The sequence below is a fragment of the Oncorhynchus kisutch genome, linkage group LG6 (genome assembly GCF_002021735.2).
Source record: "Oncorhynchus kisutch isolate 150728-3 linkage group LG6, Okis_V2, whole genome shotgun sequence".
Taxonomy (NCBI): Eukaryota; Metazoa; Chordata; class Actinopteri; order Salmoniformes; family Salmonidae; genus Oncorhynchus; species Oncorhynchus kisutch.
Genome location: NC_034179.2, coordinates 14,309,638 through 14,327,706, shown reverse-complemented (window position 1 = coordinate 14,327,706; position 18,069 = coordinate 14,309,638). Strand labels below are relative to the sequence as shown.

At 42.0% G+C, this 18,069-nt stretch overlaps 1 protein-coding gene across 2 annotated transcripts in view; it reads left to right on the top strand.

Moving 5' to 3' along the window:
* The first annotated feature begins 1,012 nt into the window (after positions 1 to 1,012).
* LOC109892045 (LIM/homeobox protein Lhx6) overlaps positions 1,013 to 18,069 on the top strand; it is a 26,509-nt gene continuing 9,452 nt past the window's right edge. The window contains exons 1-4 of one of the 2 annotated variants that reach the window (XM_031826248.1): positions 1,013 to 1,823; positions 2,558 to 2,626; positions 2,939 to 3,136; positions 4,634 to 4,755. In XM_031826248.1, the coding sequence (XP_031682108.1) occupies positions 1,662 to 1,823; positions 2,558 to 2,626; positions 2,939 to 3,136; positions 4,634 to 4,755 (551 nt within the window). In that variant the 5' untranslated portion in view covers positions 1,013 to 1,661. The remainder of the gene's footprint in view (positions 1,824 to 2,557; positions 2,627 to 2,938; positions 3,137 to 4,633; positions 4,756 to 18,069) is intronic. The other variant, XM_031826246.1, reaches the window with a different exon arrangement.

Sequence of the window (18,069 nt, the reverse complement as noted above, 5' to 3'; positions counted from 1 at the left end):
CAAGACCTGTGCGATCATTTCATTCAAACGTAATGAATTACCAGACTGGATCAGTTATTAGGCTTTGCTTTAAAAATATATATATATAAAAAATGTACAGTGAAATTATAGCTAAACCCTGATGATCGTAACATCTTAAACTCTTGGTGCTCATTTTGAACGTCTTCATTGCGGTGATGTCCATGACAGTGGCAGATTTACCGCCAATATTCCAGATACGCGCTGTTCTCAAACTGGTCAGCCTTGGTCTGTATATTGTCCTGATTATCGATCATTTTAAGCATGTATACATTAACTATAAGGCTAGTTGGTATTTTTTATACTTGATGCTGCAGGGCTGTGTTCCATTGAAGTTGTCTTTTTCATAGCTAAACAAAGCATCTACAGATTCGCCCTCAATATATTATTAGATGATTGGATTAAAAAGCCTATATATTTGGGGTGAGAATGAGATGTCATGTCAATTTATTTTGTGTCAAATTTGCAATAGATCCTCTTGCAGAATCAAACATGTAGGTTTAGTTTAATCTTTTTTCTGATCAGCGATAATAAATGAACCCCTATGATAACAATAATAATAATTAAAAAAGCAACTCATTTAATAATAAATGTATGTCTCGTTTGAAATCTTATGTCTATTTAGTCTCACAAACTCCAAGAATGCAATAGAATAAATGTATAACATGAATAATTAAACCTGAACTATTTACGGTGCATAATTGTGTTTTTAATTTTGCAAAATGAAAAACAATGATTCGATGAAGTGCTATGTTTCTCAAGACTATCCACTTTTAAATAAGTTTACAACAAATATTTAATTAAATCATCTCCAGACAGACATGGATTACTTGATCTTGTGATCAAGGGTCATGCATGTATTGCATTCATGTTTGGGTGTGATTTGATGTCAACTTTGTAAAATACTACAAAGTATATATAGCCTAACTTATATTATATATAGGATTACTTATATATTGTGAAATTCTAACATAAGTCGAAATAATAAAAATCAACACCTACATCAATTAAACCTAAATTTAAAAAAGCCGTGAACCTGAAACAACATTATCCAGTGTCAGACTTACTTTCATTTTTAAATGGGTTATTTCTTACTAACAAAAATGGACAATTGAGGAAAAAAAGCTCCATCATAGCAGTGCTCTATCAGAAAGTTCGTGTACATGAGCCGTATAGCCTATACCTTTGCATGATACAACAAGTTTACCCTCCCCCTCCAAACAAGGGGCGCAACTAAACTTTCACTTCAGATGAGTTGCGCTTGGAGAGTCGGTACCCTGCCTTGCTCTAGTTGTCTCGCGTTCTTGCCGATCTGGCGCAAACCTGCCAACCCATCCACTTCCTGTAGACAGCAAGTCCATCCCTAACGGAGGAAAACAAAGAGGAAGGAAGAATTTTACTAAGTGTTCTAAATAACGCGTTCTGAAGAGCAATCTCCACTTGCCGGTCCGTCCGCAACACCCAAGAGCTCCGTCATATAGGTCGGCTAGAATAACGTCTTATGCTTTATATCGCGTGTGTGCTTGGAGGCCGATGCGTCGATCGTTGTGTAGAAGGAAAACACCCTGTGGGTGCAAAATAGAAGTGTATTAACGCCGAAGACCTATGGCACGGATGATACCATTAACGCTCAACTTTTTTGCATGAAAGAGAAATCAGTTCAAAGCGCTGAGCTTGGGAAGCGAACTCAACCTACGTTAAACTATATCAGAATAGCAAGTGCTTTCATGTATTGGAAAAATGAGGTCTTGGCCCCTCTACCAGAGGGAGATCAGTTTTTATCCGAAGGAATTCCCGCAAAACAGGTAATGTGACGAAAACTAGGCTATACAATGATACTCTGTGTGTAAATATATATGCGTAACAAAAAGTATTAGAAGATGCACGATTGCTTTCTGGTAAACCACACATTGTTCGTTGATATTGTATAGACTACACTGGGATCTTACTGCTAATCTTCTGTCTGCTGTCATCATGTTGCTTTCTTAACTGAAACGGTTTTTTGTGTCTTAAAGTGGAGTCAGGAATCACTGGTTGTGTACAAAGATCAGCTGCGCAAGGAATAGGCACGCGCGTCTATTATGAACAGTGTGATTTGCAGTCCACCCTCTTCAACATGCCAATTCGCCAGAGAAGAATTCGATTTTAATTACTGCCATTACAAATCAAATTTGCAATTATTTGGGTGGCCCGTTGCCTTTTCTGATTGACAGTTGAAATTGACACTTCGGAGTCCCTCTTATCATGAGCATTTCAAGCTATTTGTAATTGCAGGTCGTTTTTTTTCTTCGTTTCTCTGGATTGCGAGGAAAATACGATTACTTTAAGAGGCATGGGTTAAGTGAAATAGCTTCATTAAAACTGGGGCTTTTGTTGCAGGGCCCAAAATAGCCTACAACAGTTGAAATCGGGATTATTGTCTGGACGCTTTATATAGCTGCAGGGCTGCAATGTCTCTTAATGATTTCATGGCTGGAGATGGAAGGAACTTTAGCCGCGAGTTGACGTCGATTTCTTGCTGTTAAACCTGGTCTTGTAGGTCATTTCTCCAGGAATGCAGCAGAGTGCACCGGGTGCCTCGCGCTGTGTGGAAGCCGAACACGTCATGGTAAGAAGTTATTCCTTATTTTCAATTTCTGCAATGCTGTTATTATTATGGCATCTGAAGCTGTGTTTTATTGCCATGCGTAAATTGTCATGTTATTGCTAATTGTCCAATTGCCTGTGAAGTATTATCTAAACCATAAAGCATGTGGCCTATGTCCGTTTTTGGTGACCCTGATAGCAAGCCTCAAGATGCTTAGGCTAAGCATGTCTCGGGTCATGAAGGCAGCCTGTAGGCTGGAATATTTTAAGTATGATGGCCCAGATGTGTTTACAACCTATCCATGTCCTTATTATTGTCTTGTTTATCGTGCAGTCTCACTCTGACGGGGAATCCCACCGATCGAACATGGAGAATGGGGAATCCCACCGATCGAACACGCGCTCCTCCCCGAGTCCCCCCTCTACTCCATCTATCTGCTCGCCTACCTCCACCGCCTCCTCGGTGCTGTCCACCCGGAAGAACGTGTGCGCGAGCTGCGGTTTGGAGATCCTGGACAGATACCTTCTCAAGGTGGGAGTGCATGTTTTTGCCTATGCAAGAGTGTGTGCAAATGTAAACAGATCTAAAACCCCTTTTAGCGTTTTTTGTTTGTTTTCACAACTTTCAAATATGTTTGATGTATTTGGCACAAGCGATAGTCTACATCCATGTTGGCTACATTATCTTCTATTTAATATGTTTAAATATTAATATGAATATAAAAAATAAAAAAAGCATACTCCAAAATATGAAAAGCAAATATAATTTGGTGTTTCTGAATAACCAGTTTGGACATCCAATTATATTCTAAACATAGGACAGGACAGTAGCCATAGATCTATGGGCCAGTATCATAAATCGTTGTTTTTTCTGTCTTTTAATTTCACATCAAGACCTCCCAGCCTTGCGTGCACTCGCGTGCTTCCAAGTAAAAACAACTGCTTGGGTGTGTTTTGCAGAGATGCAGAAAATGTGTTACTAAACTACTAGTCTGTCTCAATTTGTCTATATATGGAAACGAGGCATGTGGAAATTATCATATCAGGAATCGACGGGATGAAATGCATCAACCATAATAATCTTGAAATAGGTTATTTTCTAGGCTATTTATCTTTCAATTATATTAACATGTCTGCTTGCTTCTCTAAAACAAAAAATACTCAGAATAATGATATTTGATGCATGTGATTTTTGTCGTAATATTAGCCTATAGCTGATCATAAAGGTAAACAGACCAAATGGTCCACCAAACTCTCCACCAAAACTCGCTGTAATTTGTTTGTGTGTTAAATCATCTATTCTAGACCTAGTGCTGCAAGGACATACTCCTTTATTTTGAACATTGACCATTTTATTACACGGAGAACGAAGTATAGAATCATTTTTCAATAACATAATGCTAATATTTAACTGATATTTAACTTAACTTAGTTCGGTGACAAACATCGGGGGAAAAAACACAATTATAATATATTGTATTGTTTATAACATCTGAATTATCCTTCAACAGAATATACGGTTTAGGAATTATTTTAACTTTAACGGCAATAGTAAAATCAAACAATAGTCAACAATTTCGTATAGTCTGCATGTAGCCTGTGTGTGCACAATCTAGCTGAAGTCAAATGGCCAATTGAACTATGATATGTGTAATCAAATATCGAATTAAAGGTTACCGGACAGAGGGAAACATCAGAAATGTCATACTATTTTTGTAGCACCACCAAAATACCAAATAAGATATGGATGTTTTTTATTGGAACAAAATTCATTCATTGCAAAGGGGAGAATAGCCTAAATGAATATATGTTATTTTACTGTTGTCTATTGTGTTATTATTGGCTACAATTGGATTGGATTGGATTCATTAATTTTAATGCAAATCCTTGGCTTAATATTTGAGTAATATTATGAAACGGATAGTTTGGATACCGGATAGATACCAACAGAATATTAATGTGTTATTGTTATTATTACTATTGTTATAATTATTTCAGCGGGTTTTTTTTACCACTTTTTGTTTTGCAGGTGAATAACTTGATCTGGCACGTGAGGTGTCTGGAGTGTTCTGTCTGCCGGACGTCGTTGCGTCAACACAACAGCTGTTACATCAAAAACAAAGAGATCTTCTGTAAAATGGATTATTTCAGGTAGGGTACGTTTTTTTACTTTGTTTTTAAAATATTATTGAGGTTTGCGGCTGCCTGCCAAATGAAAACCTGACTCCTTTGCGTGTGGCCATGCAATAGTGAGATGCGGGTTGTCTCATTTAATGGGTCAATGTTTTAAAAGGTATACAAAGCTTGAGCACAATAGGGGTTGGAGTTAACTGTGGTTCAGTTTTACGCTACCATCTTTGAGGCTACACCGTTGGCCTAAATATTGAGGTGTTACAAAATCATTTTGATTCTGATTATATAGGATTTAAATATGCAGGGTGCAGTGAGATGTGTTTTGAAGGATTTATACATTGCTGGGATATAGAGGCCTACATGCATTCTCAAGATGAAAATGAGATCAATGCAGACTACTTCTTTACCACACAGTTTTGAATTTAAAATGTATTAAATCATACAATTTATAAAACAACAACAACAAAACAATTGCAAAATGCCTAATATTATTTTGAAGTAATAGACCTATCAACAACACCGATGCCTCATCAATAATAATGATGGTAAGACACTATTATTAAACAACCACTTAATTTGTATAGGTTTACACGTTTTAAATCAAGTGATTGTACGCCAATATATATATATATATTTGTTGTTGTTGATAGAAACCTTTATTTAACTAGGCAAGTCAGTTAAGAACTATTTGTTATTGTTTTGAATGTATAGCCCATGGATCGTCAGCTCAGCTAGTCTTTTGATTTAAAAAAGAAAGATATGGGATACTATTTGTTATTCGATTGTTATCTAATCTCTTTTTAGTGTCTTTGGGCCAATAAAGGCCAGTAAATAGATTAACATTATAACTCATAACATGTATGAGTTATAACCAAATAGAAATCCAGACAAATCAATGATTTTGAGAGATTGTCTAATTGTAACAAAAGACAAGAAAATATTCACAGTAAATTAGAATGATTCTAACTGCTGCTACCTGGAAGACTACCATTTATTTGTCTATTTTCTTATGGCGGCAGGGTAGCCTAGTGGTTAGAGTGTTGGACTAGTAACCGAAAGGTTGCAAGTTCGAATCTCCGAGCCGACAAGGTACAAATCTGTCGTTCTGCCCCTGAACAGGCAGTTAACTCACTGTTCCTAGGCCGTCATTGAAAATAAGAATTTGTTCTTAACTGACTTGCCTAGTAAAATAAAAATAAAAAAAAAACAAATGGCAGTGGTTCCCAACTGGGGGTACATGGTCTATCCACAGGCGGTGCTTAGGCCTACTAGTAAAATGCACATGAGGGGGGTACTTCAGGGGTACAATGGGCAGAGCAAAATTCAGTTGGTGGTACAGTAACTGAAAAAGATGGGGAACCACTGTCTCATAGCATGCTGTCATACACCCTTTCTACAGTTTCTACACACAATAACACCATTCATCATTGCTTTCAATGCTATTTGTTCAGTTTCATATTTTACCACATTAATTGACACACATACAATATGTAAAAACATCATTGCTTTCAATGCTATTTGTTCAGTTTCATATTTTACCACATTAATTGACACACATACAATATGTAAAAACATCATTGCTTTCAATGCTATTTGTTCAGTTTCATATTTTACCACATTAATTGACACACATACAATATGTAAAAACATCATTGCTTTCAATGCTATTTGTTCAGTTTCATATTTTACCACATTAATTGACACACATACAATATGTAAAAACATCATTGCTTTCAATGCTATTTGTTCAGTTTCATATTTTACCACATTAATTGACACACATACAATATGTAAAAACATCATTGCTTTCAATGCTATTTGTTCAGTTTCATATTTTACCACATTAATTGACACACATACAATATGTAAAAACATCATTGCTTTCATTGCTTTAAATGCTGTTATATTTTCGATGATATGCTACATTTTACCAGCTTCATATAACACATTTTACCAGCTTCATATAACACATTTTACCAGCTTCATATAACACATTTTACCAGCTTCATATAACACATTTTACCAGCTTCATATAACACATTTTACCAGCTTCATATAACACATTTTACCAGCTTCATATAACACATTTTACACAATATTTACAAAGGTCTGTAAATACATACATACATACATACATACATACACACATGCACTGCAGCGTGAGAAAAACACTCTTTGGCTAAAGCTAAGAAGTCAAGTCTCATGTTGTATGTATGATTACAGAGTACTCAACACAGGGCATGAATGGAAGCTGTCAAGGTTTATTTTCAGTGTTAGGCTAATAATGTGAAGTGATGCTTCACAAGATGCGTCAGTGTAACTATTGAGAACTGAACTCCAACAAGACTTGTGTTGTGCCACAGCATGCAGGCATGTAGAGCAGCTATCAAATCAACATCGAGCCTTAAACTACAGAACTAACATAAGTCAATGTCAACCGAGAATGTGTTACTGGAATTTCTAAACAGATTAACATCATGAAGAATACATCCAGGGATTGTAAACACGAGCATACAGCGGTTTCAGGAAGTATTCTGACCCCTTGTCTTTTTCCACATTTTGTTACATTACAGTCTTATTCTAAAATGGATGAAACAAAACATTTTCCTCATCAATCTACACACAATACCCCATAATGACAAAGCAAAAACAGGCTTTTAGACATTTTAGAAAATGTATTAAAAATAAAAAAGTATTCAGACCCTTTGCTATGACAATCAAAATTGAGCTCCGGTGCATCCTGTTTCCATTGATCATCCTTGAGATTTTCTAGAACTTGATTGGAGTCCACCTGCGGTAAATTCAATTAATTGGACACGATTTGGAAAGGCACACACCTGTCTATATAAGGTCCCACAAAGTTGACAGTGCATGTAAGAGCAAAAACTAAGCTATGAGGTCGAAGGAATTGTCCGTAGAGCTCTGAGACAGGATTGTGTCGAGGCACAGATCTGCTGAAGGGTACCAAAAACTTTCTGCAGCATTGAAGGTCCCCAAGAACACAGTGGCCTCCATCATTCTTCACTGGAAGACGTTTGAAACCACCAAGACTCTTCCTAGAGCTGGCCGCCCGGCCAAACTGAGCAATCAAGGGGAGAAGGGTCTTGGTCAGGGAGGTGACCAACAACCCAATTGTCACTCTGACAGAGCTCCAGAGTTCCACTGTAGAGATGGGAGAACCTTCCAGAAGGAGAACCATCTCTGCAGCACTCCACCAATCAGGCCTTTTATGGTAGAGTGGCCAGACAGAAGCCACTCCTCAGTAAAAGGCACATCGATGGGGCTGTAGTGGCTCAGATTGAGAGCTTCAAGTTCCTCGGTGTCCACATCACCAACAAACTAACATGGTCCAAGCACACCAAGACAGTCGTGAAGAGGGCTCAACAAAACCTATTCCCCCTCAGGAGACTGAAAAGATTTGGCATGGGTCCTCAGATCCTCAAAAGGTTCTACAACTGGTTGCATCACTGCCTGGTATGGTAACTGCTCAGCCTCTGACCGCAAGGTACTACAAAGGGTTGTGCGAACGGCCCAGTACATCACTGGGGCCAAGCTTCCTGCCATCCAGGAAGGCCCTAAAAATTGTCAAAGACTCCAGCCACCCCAGACTGTTCTCTCTGCTCCCGCACGGCAAGCGGTACCGGAGTGCCAAGTCTAGGTCCAAGAGGCTTCTAAACAGCTTCTACCACCAAGCCATAAGACTCCTGAACAGCTAATCAAATGGTTACCCAGACTATTTGCATTGCCCCCCCCCCTCCCCTTTTACACCGCTGTGACTCTGTTGTTGCCATCCACGCATAGTTGCCTTTGTTATTATGGGGGGTTGTGTGTAGATTGATGAAAAAAACGAAAAATGTAATCAATTTTAGAAAAAGGCTGTAACATAACAAAATATGGAAAAAGTCAAGAGGTCTGAATACTTTCCAAATGCACTGTTTTTATTTTCAATATGATAGATGTGTAATATGTTTACAAAATACTACTAATACTAATATTGAGTATATATTTGAATGCATCTCTCATAATGCAGGATCAATGTGAAACACGACCTGACTATAGCTTCTTATTTGATAGAGATAATGTTACTTGGACATATGCTACGGGTTGTTTTTAACCACGCCCATGAGAAACCTAGCAACGTTCAAAGCCGTGCTGATTGGTCAGAGTTCTCTTCAGATTATCACACAGAGTTTATCCATAATAACTCATGTTGATGTTGATCACTTATGGCTCAAAATTGTTACATATTGTTCGGTTCACTCGTTATTGTTCAGAATATGAACAACAGATATAATTGCTTTACAGCTGAGCATGGCCCTATATATAAAAACATTTGATAATTGCAGGATAACATTGCCTGTAATCTAATAATTAATCACCAATATGTTGAAATATGCACATTTACATATTTTTTCCGATTAATGACAAATTTTCCAGATACATTTTTGTTGTTGTTGCTGCTACCTTTATCTGGTAAAGTTGTATATTTTAAGAAAAACAACCATCTGTTGTAGGAAAAAGGAGTCCACCACTGAATACAATACTACTCACAGAACGTCCAGCATTTCTCCTTCATAATTAGTGGCCAATCACGTGACAGCCGGCTTCGTTTTATGGTGTTCAAAAAGATATTCAAAAGCTTTAACAAAAAAGCAGTTGAAGAGAACTGTAGGCAAGTTTGTAAAATGATATTATTGTGAGAGATACGACCATCTGCTGTAGGAAAGAGGAGTCCAGCACCGAACACAATGAAACCCACAGAACTCTCCATCATTTTCCTTCATAAGTCTCCTTATTAACACTGTAAACGGGTCCTTTCTAGTTGTATTTATTTTCCTCCGGAATAATTCCACATCATACAGATACATTTTTCCTGGAGACTGATGCAAGATATGTGTCCCAAATGGCACACTATTACTTATATAGTGCACTACTTTAGACCAGAGCCCTATTCCCTATGTAGTGCACTACTTTAGACCAGAGCACTATTCCCTATATAGTGCACTACTTTAGACCAGAGCCCTATTCCCTATGTAGTGCACTACTTTAGACCAGAGAACTATTCCCTATATAGTGCACTACTTTAGACCAGGGCCTATAGTGCTCTGGTCAAAAGTAGTGCACTATATTGGGAATATGGCTCTGGCCAAAAGTAGTGCACTGTATAGGGAATAGGGCTCTTGTCGAAAGTAGTGCACTATATAGGGAATCGGTTTCCATTTGAGAGACAGCCACAGAGTATGGTGGCATGTTGGTAATATAACTAGAGGCAGAATGTGATTGGCTGGATAATGTATTATTGTGGACATGGTGAAAGGGCTTTAATGGTTCCAAGCCTGAGAGGGAGCCTGGCACTAATGTTGAGGCTAGGGATCAGTTTAGCCACAGTCAGTGGACGCATTGGCATATCAGTGTGTGTGTGAACAGTTTAGCCCAACAGGCAGAGCCATAGCCAGGGGCACATTGGCATCTGCCTGCTCTGCTCCCACACCTCAGATGATGGCAAAGGACCCTGCAGAAAGAGGTGTGTTTGTATGCGTGTGTGTGTGTCATGGAGAGGTGAAGGGAGTAGGCCTTGTTGGGGGTGTGTGTGTCCTGGGGTGGTGAGGTTTATGCTGTAAGGGTTCAGCAGCTCAGAGCGGTGAGTTGGGTCTGCCTGGTGTTTTGCTAATGGTAACCTTATACAGAGCCACTGGTCTGAGGTTTATAATCACCCGCAATTAAAGCCCCCAGCCTAGCCCGGGTCAATGTGTTTCTGAACGTGATTCCTGTCACACTCCACACACATGCATGCTTGCACATATACTGACACACACACACACGCACACACACACTCCACAGACACTGACCCACACACCACACACATGTGCGCGCATGCAAATACAGACACACACACACACTCACTATGTGTCTCTGGGTTCTCCTGTTTAAACAGGCGCTAAGGGAAAAATGTATGTGGTTCTAATCCACATCGGGGGTGTGTGTGTGTGTGTGTGTGTGTGTGTGTGTGTGTGTGTGTGTGTGTGCGCCATAGGAACCTGCTTATGTAGACTTTTGTTTATTTACTCTAGTCCAGCTGTCAATCATTGAGGTGTCATTTTTTTTACAACGTGGAAATTCTCTGTATTGTGCTACACAATAATAATGTTCTATGTGACCCATGACATCATAAGGCCCCATTCCCCATGACATCATAAGGCCCCATTCCCCATGACATCATAAGGCCCCATTCCCCATGACATCATAAGGCCCCATTGCCCATTTTGCATCAAACATCTTCTATTCCCTACAGTAGGAGGATTATAAGAAATATGAAATTCAGGATTTTATATTGCGAAATGCCCCATGGTTCAAAGCCGTACAATACCAGTGAGGTGTGTCATTGTTGTGGTTGTAATCTCGGCATCCAGAACCAAATCAGCTTTCACAAGACACTATTGCGTTTGGGACCAAAAGCATCCCCGAATGTGGGGTTGGTTTGTGTATGAGGATCGTAGTCATTGATTGGTCAGGTGAATCCACAGTGGGTTGATTGAATCCCCTCAACCTTACTGGTTTGAACCAGAAACCAACCAACCTGCTATAGAAAAGATTGATGACTGGTGTGAGTTCTGAGAGGACCAGAGCAAACCAGACCCGAGGGCCTCCTCCTTACGTTCTGGCCCTGGACAGAAAAACAAGGAGATATTTATCGTTTGTGTCAGTCTCTCATCTGGCTCTGGACTGACAGCTGCTGTAATGGGGCGTAATAGCAGGAAATCAGTGTGGGTTTACTCTGCCTGGGGGGGTGGTGGTAGGAGTGAGCAGGGGGCGGAGGGGGTACAGGACAGAGCACACGCTGTAGTACCTAAACCCTCTCTTTTAACCAGGCCCCGAAACAGAAAAACAGCCAGCCAGCCTGCAAGCCGTGAGCAGTTTGTGAGCCGCAGGCCACACAGGAAGTTGCAAAGCACCGCTAATCAGGGGCACCCTGAGATGCTGACATGGTAACCTGAGTGGCCGTCTGCGCTGCCGTGTTGCAGGGGAGGCAACGGCGAGCATGGGGGTTAGAGGCGACAGTGTGTGTGAGGGGCAAGCTGCCGTATATATCCAACCCTCCTCATCAGCCCGCCCCGCTGCCCGCCCTCTTCCTGCCAGGCCCTGATGAGGTCTCCCTAGAAACCGAGAGGAGCAAGCCATGAGTGAAACCAGACCTGGATAGAGGAAGGAGAGACTAGCGATGTCAGATTGTCTGACAGGAGAAGTCAGGGAGGTAAGTGAACACAGTGAGACTTTCGATGTACCGATTCCATGGCAACAATGGTGTGTGAAGTGATACACTGAAACAACACTTTTTCTATTTTAATTATGAAACAAAATTCTTGCCACCAACAGAATGTTATATATATGGGGCATACAACAATTGCAGCTCTGCAGATTTTGCTGCGAAGAGACAGATTAATGAGATAATTTATTCTGGTATTTGATATTCTGGCCTTATCAAAGATCATTACACAGGTGCACCTTGTGCTGAGGACAATAAAATGTGCAGTTTTGTCACACAAAACAATTCCACAGATGTCTCAATTTTTGAGGGAGCATGCAATTGGCATGCTGACTGCAGGAATGTCCACCAGAGTTGTTGCCAGAGAATTTAATGTTAATTTCTCTACCAAAAGCCGCCTCCAACTTCGTTTTAGAGAATTTGGCAGTACGTCCAACCGGCCTCACAACCGCAGACCACGTGTAACCACAGCAGCCCAGGACCTCCACATCCGGCTTCTTCACCTGCGGGATCGTCTGTGACCAGCCACCCGGACAGCTGATGAAACTGTGGATTTACACAACCGTCAGAAACCGTCTCAAGGAAGCTCATCTGTGTGCTCGTCGTCCTCACCATGGACTTGACCTGACTGCAGTTCAGCATTGTAATCGACTTCAGTGGGCAAATGCTCACCTTCGATGGCCACTGGCACACTGGAGAAGTTTGCTCGTCACGGATTCAACCCGGTTTCAATTGTACCAGGCAGATGGCAGACAGCGTGTATGGCCTTGTGTGGGTGAGCGGTTTGCTGAGGTCAACGTTGTGAACAGAGTGCCCAATAGTGGCGGTGGGGTTATGGTATGGGCAGACATAAGATATCGTGACGAGAACCTGAGGCCCATTGTAGTGCCATCCATCCTCTGCCATCACCTCATGTTTCGGCATGATAATGTGTAAAAGTGTTGCTTCCGTCCCTCTCCTCGCCCCAACCTGGGCTCGAACCAAGGACCCTCTGAACACATCAACAACTGCCTCCCACGAAGCATTGTTACCTATCGCTCCACAAAAGCCACAGCCTTTGCAGAGCAAGGGATACAACTACTTTAAGATCTCAGAGCGAGTGATGTCACCGATTGAAACGCTATTAGCTAACTAGCTAGCCATTTCCCACCGGTTACAAATGCACGGCCCCATGTTGCACGGATCTGTACATAATTACTGGAGTCTGAAAATGTCCAAGTTCTTCCATTGCCTGCATACTCACTAGACATGTCACCCATTCAGCATGTTTGGGATCCTCTGGCTCGACGTGTACCAGTTGTCCAGTTCCCGCCAATTTCCAGCAACTTCGCACAGCCATTGAAGAGGAGTGGGACAACATTCCACAGGCCACAATCAACAGCCTGATCAACTCTATCCAAAGGAGATGTGTCGCGATGCATGAGGTAAATGGTGGTCACACCAGATACTGACTGGTTTCCTGATCCACATCCCTACCTTTTTTTTTAAAGGTATCTGTGACCAACAGATGTAAATCTGTATTCCCAGTCATGTGACATCCATAGATTAGGACCTAATGAATTTATTTCAATAGACTGATTTCCTTAAATGAACTATAACTTAGTCAAATCTTTGAAATTGTTGCATGTTGCATTTATATTTTTGTTCAGTGTGTGTATGTATGTATATATATATATATATATATATTCCACTGATTCTGCTGCAGTCATTACCACAAGCCTGTTCTCCCCAATTAAGGTGCCATCAACCTTCTGTGATTAAAATGTTAATTTCAGACTGGTCCTGGTGACTACAAACAGAGGGTGTTGTTGTGATGCATTGAAAGAGTCTATGCTTTGATAGTTGGGACATTTAATAAGACTTTTCCCACGCTCAATAATATGTTTATGTTAAATAATCTTGCAGATGAATATACCTTCTAATCATGCTCAACAGTATAGGCCTCTCAACGACCTAGCTACCTCCCTCCATGTAATGCACAATCAAACATAGCTCTCTCAGGGATGATCTACCCCAGATTACAGAATTTCCAGAGCATACCAAAATGTATCCACAAAACGTTTAGGGTTGAGAGAAGGGCTGAGAGGATGACTGGGGGGAGCTGAAATGAGGGCTGAGATGAGGACTGGGGGGAGCTGAGAGAAGGGTTGAGAGGAGGGCTGTGGGGAGGGCTGAGAGGAGGGCTGAGAGGAGGGCTGGGGGAGAGCTGAGAGGAGGGCTGAGAGGACGGCTGGGGGAGGGCTGAGAGGAGGGCTGGGGGGTGCTGAAAGGAGGGCTGGGGGGTGCTGAAAGGAGGGCTGAGAGGAGGGCTGGGGGAGGGCTGAGAGGAGGGCTGGGGGGTGCTGAAAGGAGGGCTGGGGGGTGCTGAAAGGAGGGCTGGGGGGTGCTGAAAGGAGGGCTGAAAGGAGGGCTGGGGGGAGCTGAAATGAGGGCTGAGATGAGGACTGGGGGGAGCTGAGAGAAGGTCTGAGAGGAGGGCTGGGGGAGGGCTGAGAGGAAGGGCTGAGAGGAGGGCTGAGAGGAGGGCTGGGGGAGGGCTGAGAGGAGGGCTGGGAGGAGGGCTGGGGGAGGGCTGAGAGGAGGGCTGGGGGAGGGCTGAGAGGAGGGCTGGGGGGTGCTGAAAGGAGGGCTGAGAGGAGGGCTGAGAGGAGGGCTGAGAGGAGGGCTGGGGGAGGGCTGAGAGGAGGGCTGGGGGAGGGCTGGGGGGTGCTGAAAGGAGGGCTGGGGGGGTGCTGAAAGGAGGGCTGGGGGGTGCTGAAAGGAGGGCTGGGGGGTGCTGAAAGGAGGGCTGAGAGGAGAGCTGAGAGGAAGGCTGGGGGAAGACTTTCTGAAGAAGATTTTCCTCCTGAAGGCAATACGGACTGGAGGATTAACATACACAACCATTCCAAAGTCTGGGGTCACTTAGACATGTCCTTATTTTTGAAAGAAAATGTCCATTAAAATAACATCAAATTGATCAGAACTACAGTGTAGACATTGTTAATGTGGTAAATGACTATTGTAGCTGGAAACGGTGGATTTTTAATGGAATTATCTACATAGGCGTACAGAGGCTCATTATCAGCAACCATCACTCCTGTGTTCCAATGGCACATTGTGTTAGCTAATCCAAGTTTATCATTTTAAAAGGCTAATTGATCATTAGAAAACCCTTTTGCAATTATGTTAGCACAGCTGAAAGCTGTTGTTCTCATTAAAGAAGCAATAAAACTGGCCTTCTTTAGACTCGTTGAGTATCTGGAGCATCAGCATTCGTGGGTTCGATTACAGGCTCAAAATGGCCAGAAACAAATAACTTTCTTCTGAAACTCGTCAGTCTATTCTTGTTCTGAGATATGAAGGCTATTCCATGCGAGAAATTGCCAAGAAACTCGTACAGCGCTGTGTACTACTCCCCTCGTAGAACAGCGCAACCTGGCGCTAACCAGAATAGAAAGAGGAGTGGGAGGCCCCGGTGCACAACTGAGCAAGAGGACAAGTACATTAGAGTGTCTAGTTTGAGAAACAGACGCCTCACAAGTCCTCAACTGGCAGCTTCATTAAATCGTACCCGCAAAGCCCCAGTCTCAACGTCAACAGTGAAGAGGTGACTCCGGGATGCTGGCCTTTCAGGCAGAGTTCCTCTGTCCAGTGTCTGTTCTTTTGCCCAACTTAAACTTGTATTTTTATTGGCCAGGTTGAGATATGGCTTTTTCTTTGCAACACCTCCTAGAAGACCAGCATCCCATTCAGAAGAAAGTTATTTGTTTCTGGCTATTTTGAGCCTATAATCGAACCCACAAATGCTGATGCTCCAGATACTCAACTAGTCTAAAGAAGGCCAGTTTAATTGCTTCTTTAATCAGGACAACAGTTTTCAGCTGTGATAACACAAGTTGAGTACCTGGAGCATCAGCATTCGTGGGTTCGATTACAGGCTCAAAATGGGCACAGGAATATTGGAAAAAAGTGTTTTGGACAGACTATTCTACATTTGAGGTGTTCGGATCACAAAGAAGAACATTCGTGAGATGCAGAAAAAAATGAAAGATGCTGGAGGAGTGCTTGACACCATCTGTCAAGCATGGTGGAGGCAATGTGATGGTCTGGGGGTGCTTTGGTGATGGTAAAGTAGGAGATTTGTACAGGCTAAAAGGGATCTTGAAGAAGGAAGGCTATCACTCCATTTTGCAATGCCATGCCCTGTGGACGGCTCTTAATTGGAGCCAATTTCCTCATACAACAGGAAAATGACCCAAAGCACAGCTCCAAACTATGCAAGAACTATTTAGGGAAGAAACAGTCAGCTGGTATTCTGTCTATAATGGAGTGGCCAGCACGGTCACCCTACTGAGCTGTTGTGACGTATGGTACGTAAATAGTGCCCATCAAGCCAGTCCAACTTCTGGAAGGTGCTTCAGGAAGCATGGGGTGAAATCTCTTCAGATTACCTCAACAAATTGACAGCAAGGCTGTAATTGCTGCAAATGGAGGATTCTTTGACAAAAGCAAAGTTTGAAGGACACAATTATTATTTCAATTAAAAAATCATTATTTATAACCTTGTCGGCATCTTGACTATATTTCCTATTCATTTGACAACTAATTTCATGTATGTTTTCATGGAAAAAAGGACATTTCTAAGTGACCCCAAACTTTTGAACATTAGTGTGTATATACTGTATATTATTTTAATAGCAGGACACTGTAAAGTCCATTATCCCTATGAAGAGTATGAATTAGGCTGTTTGAGAAGGTTTTGAATCCTAAGCAACCTGCCTAGACGTACAAGTACAATAGACCAACATAGCTACTGTAGTAGGTCAAAGCTGTGTGCTGGAAAACCTTGGTAGAGCATGGGTGAAGTATGCATTGTGGTGCTCATATGAATTTCCTTTCTTTACAATGTAAAAAGGGGCACATATGACAATCAAAGTACTACATTTATTTGATAGTTTATGACTGCCTGGTTAAGATGTGTCATATCAACACCATAAAAGAGGGTATTGAGAGATCAGGCCTTAGTTTATTTGAACTGGCAGACAGACAGAGAAGGGCTGAAGTAATGACCAATCACCAATCATAGCAAACCAGGCAGGCAGCAGACTGATTTCGCAGCAGGCAGCATCTCCCAAAAGTGTTCTTCGGCTGTCCTCATAAGAGAACCCTTTTTGAATCCAGGTAGAACCATTTCGGGTTCCATGTAGAACCCTCCGTAGAAGGAATCCAAAAGAGTTTTACCTAGAACCAAAAGGGTTCTGCCTGCAACCAAAAAGGGTTCTTCAAAGGGTTATTCTATAGGGACAGCCAAAAAGTCCTTTAAGGTTCTAGATGGCACCTTTTTTTTTCTATGAGTACACGGTGCGTCCCAAATGGCCCCCCGGTCTAAAGTCGTGTACTATATAAGGAACAGGGTGCCATAGGGCTCTGGTCTAAAGTAGTGTACTATATAGGGAACAAGGTGCCATAGGGCTCTGGTCTAAAGTCGTGTACTATATAGGGAACGGGGTGCCATAGGGCTCTGGTCTAAAGTAGTGTACTATATAGGGAACAAGGTGCCATAGGGCTCTGGTCTAAAGTCATGTACTATATAGGGAACAGGGTGCCATAGGGCTCTGGTCTAAAGTAGTGTACTATATAGGGAACAAGGTGCCATAGGGCTCTGGTCTAAAGTCGTGTACTATATAGGGAACAGGGTGCCATAGGGCTCTGGTCTAAAGTAGTGTACTATATAGGGAACAGGGTGCCATAGGGCTCTGGTCTAAAGTAGTGTACTATATAGGGAACAGGTTCCCTTAGGGCTCTGGTCTAAAGTAGTGTACCATATAGGGAATAGGGTGCCAGTTGGACTCCAAACCTATCCCAGTTACAGGATGATACCATGGAGCTGAATTAGTTGTAATGAGCGTGGCTTCCAAGCTCTACTGGCTCCAGTGCAGAGAGAGATGTAGTCTGGGCTTTGTCCACTAAGAAATGACATGGTGAGGTCAAGAGAGGGTCTGAGCCTGACTCTACAGACCTGCCTGGCTGGCTTTCTGGCTGGCAAGATGTCTCAGCCTTTCCCTGGGAAAGAATGGTGTTCAACT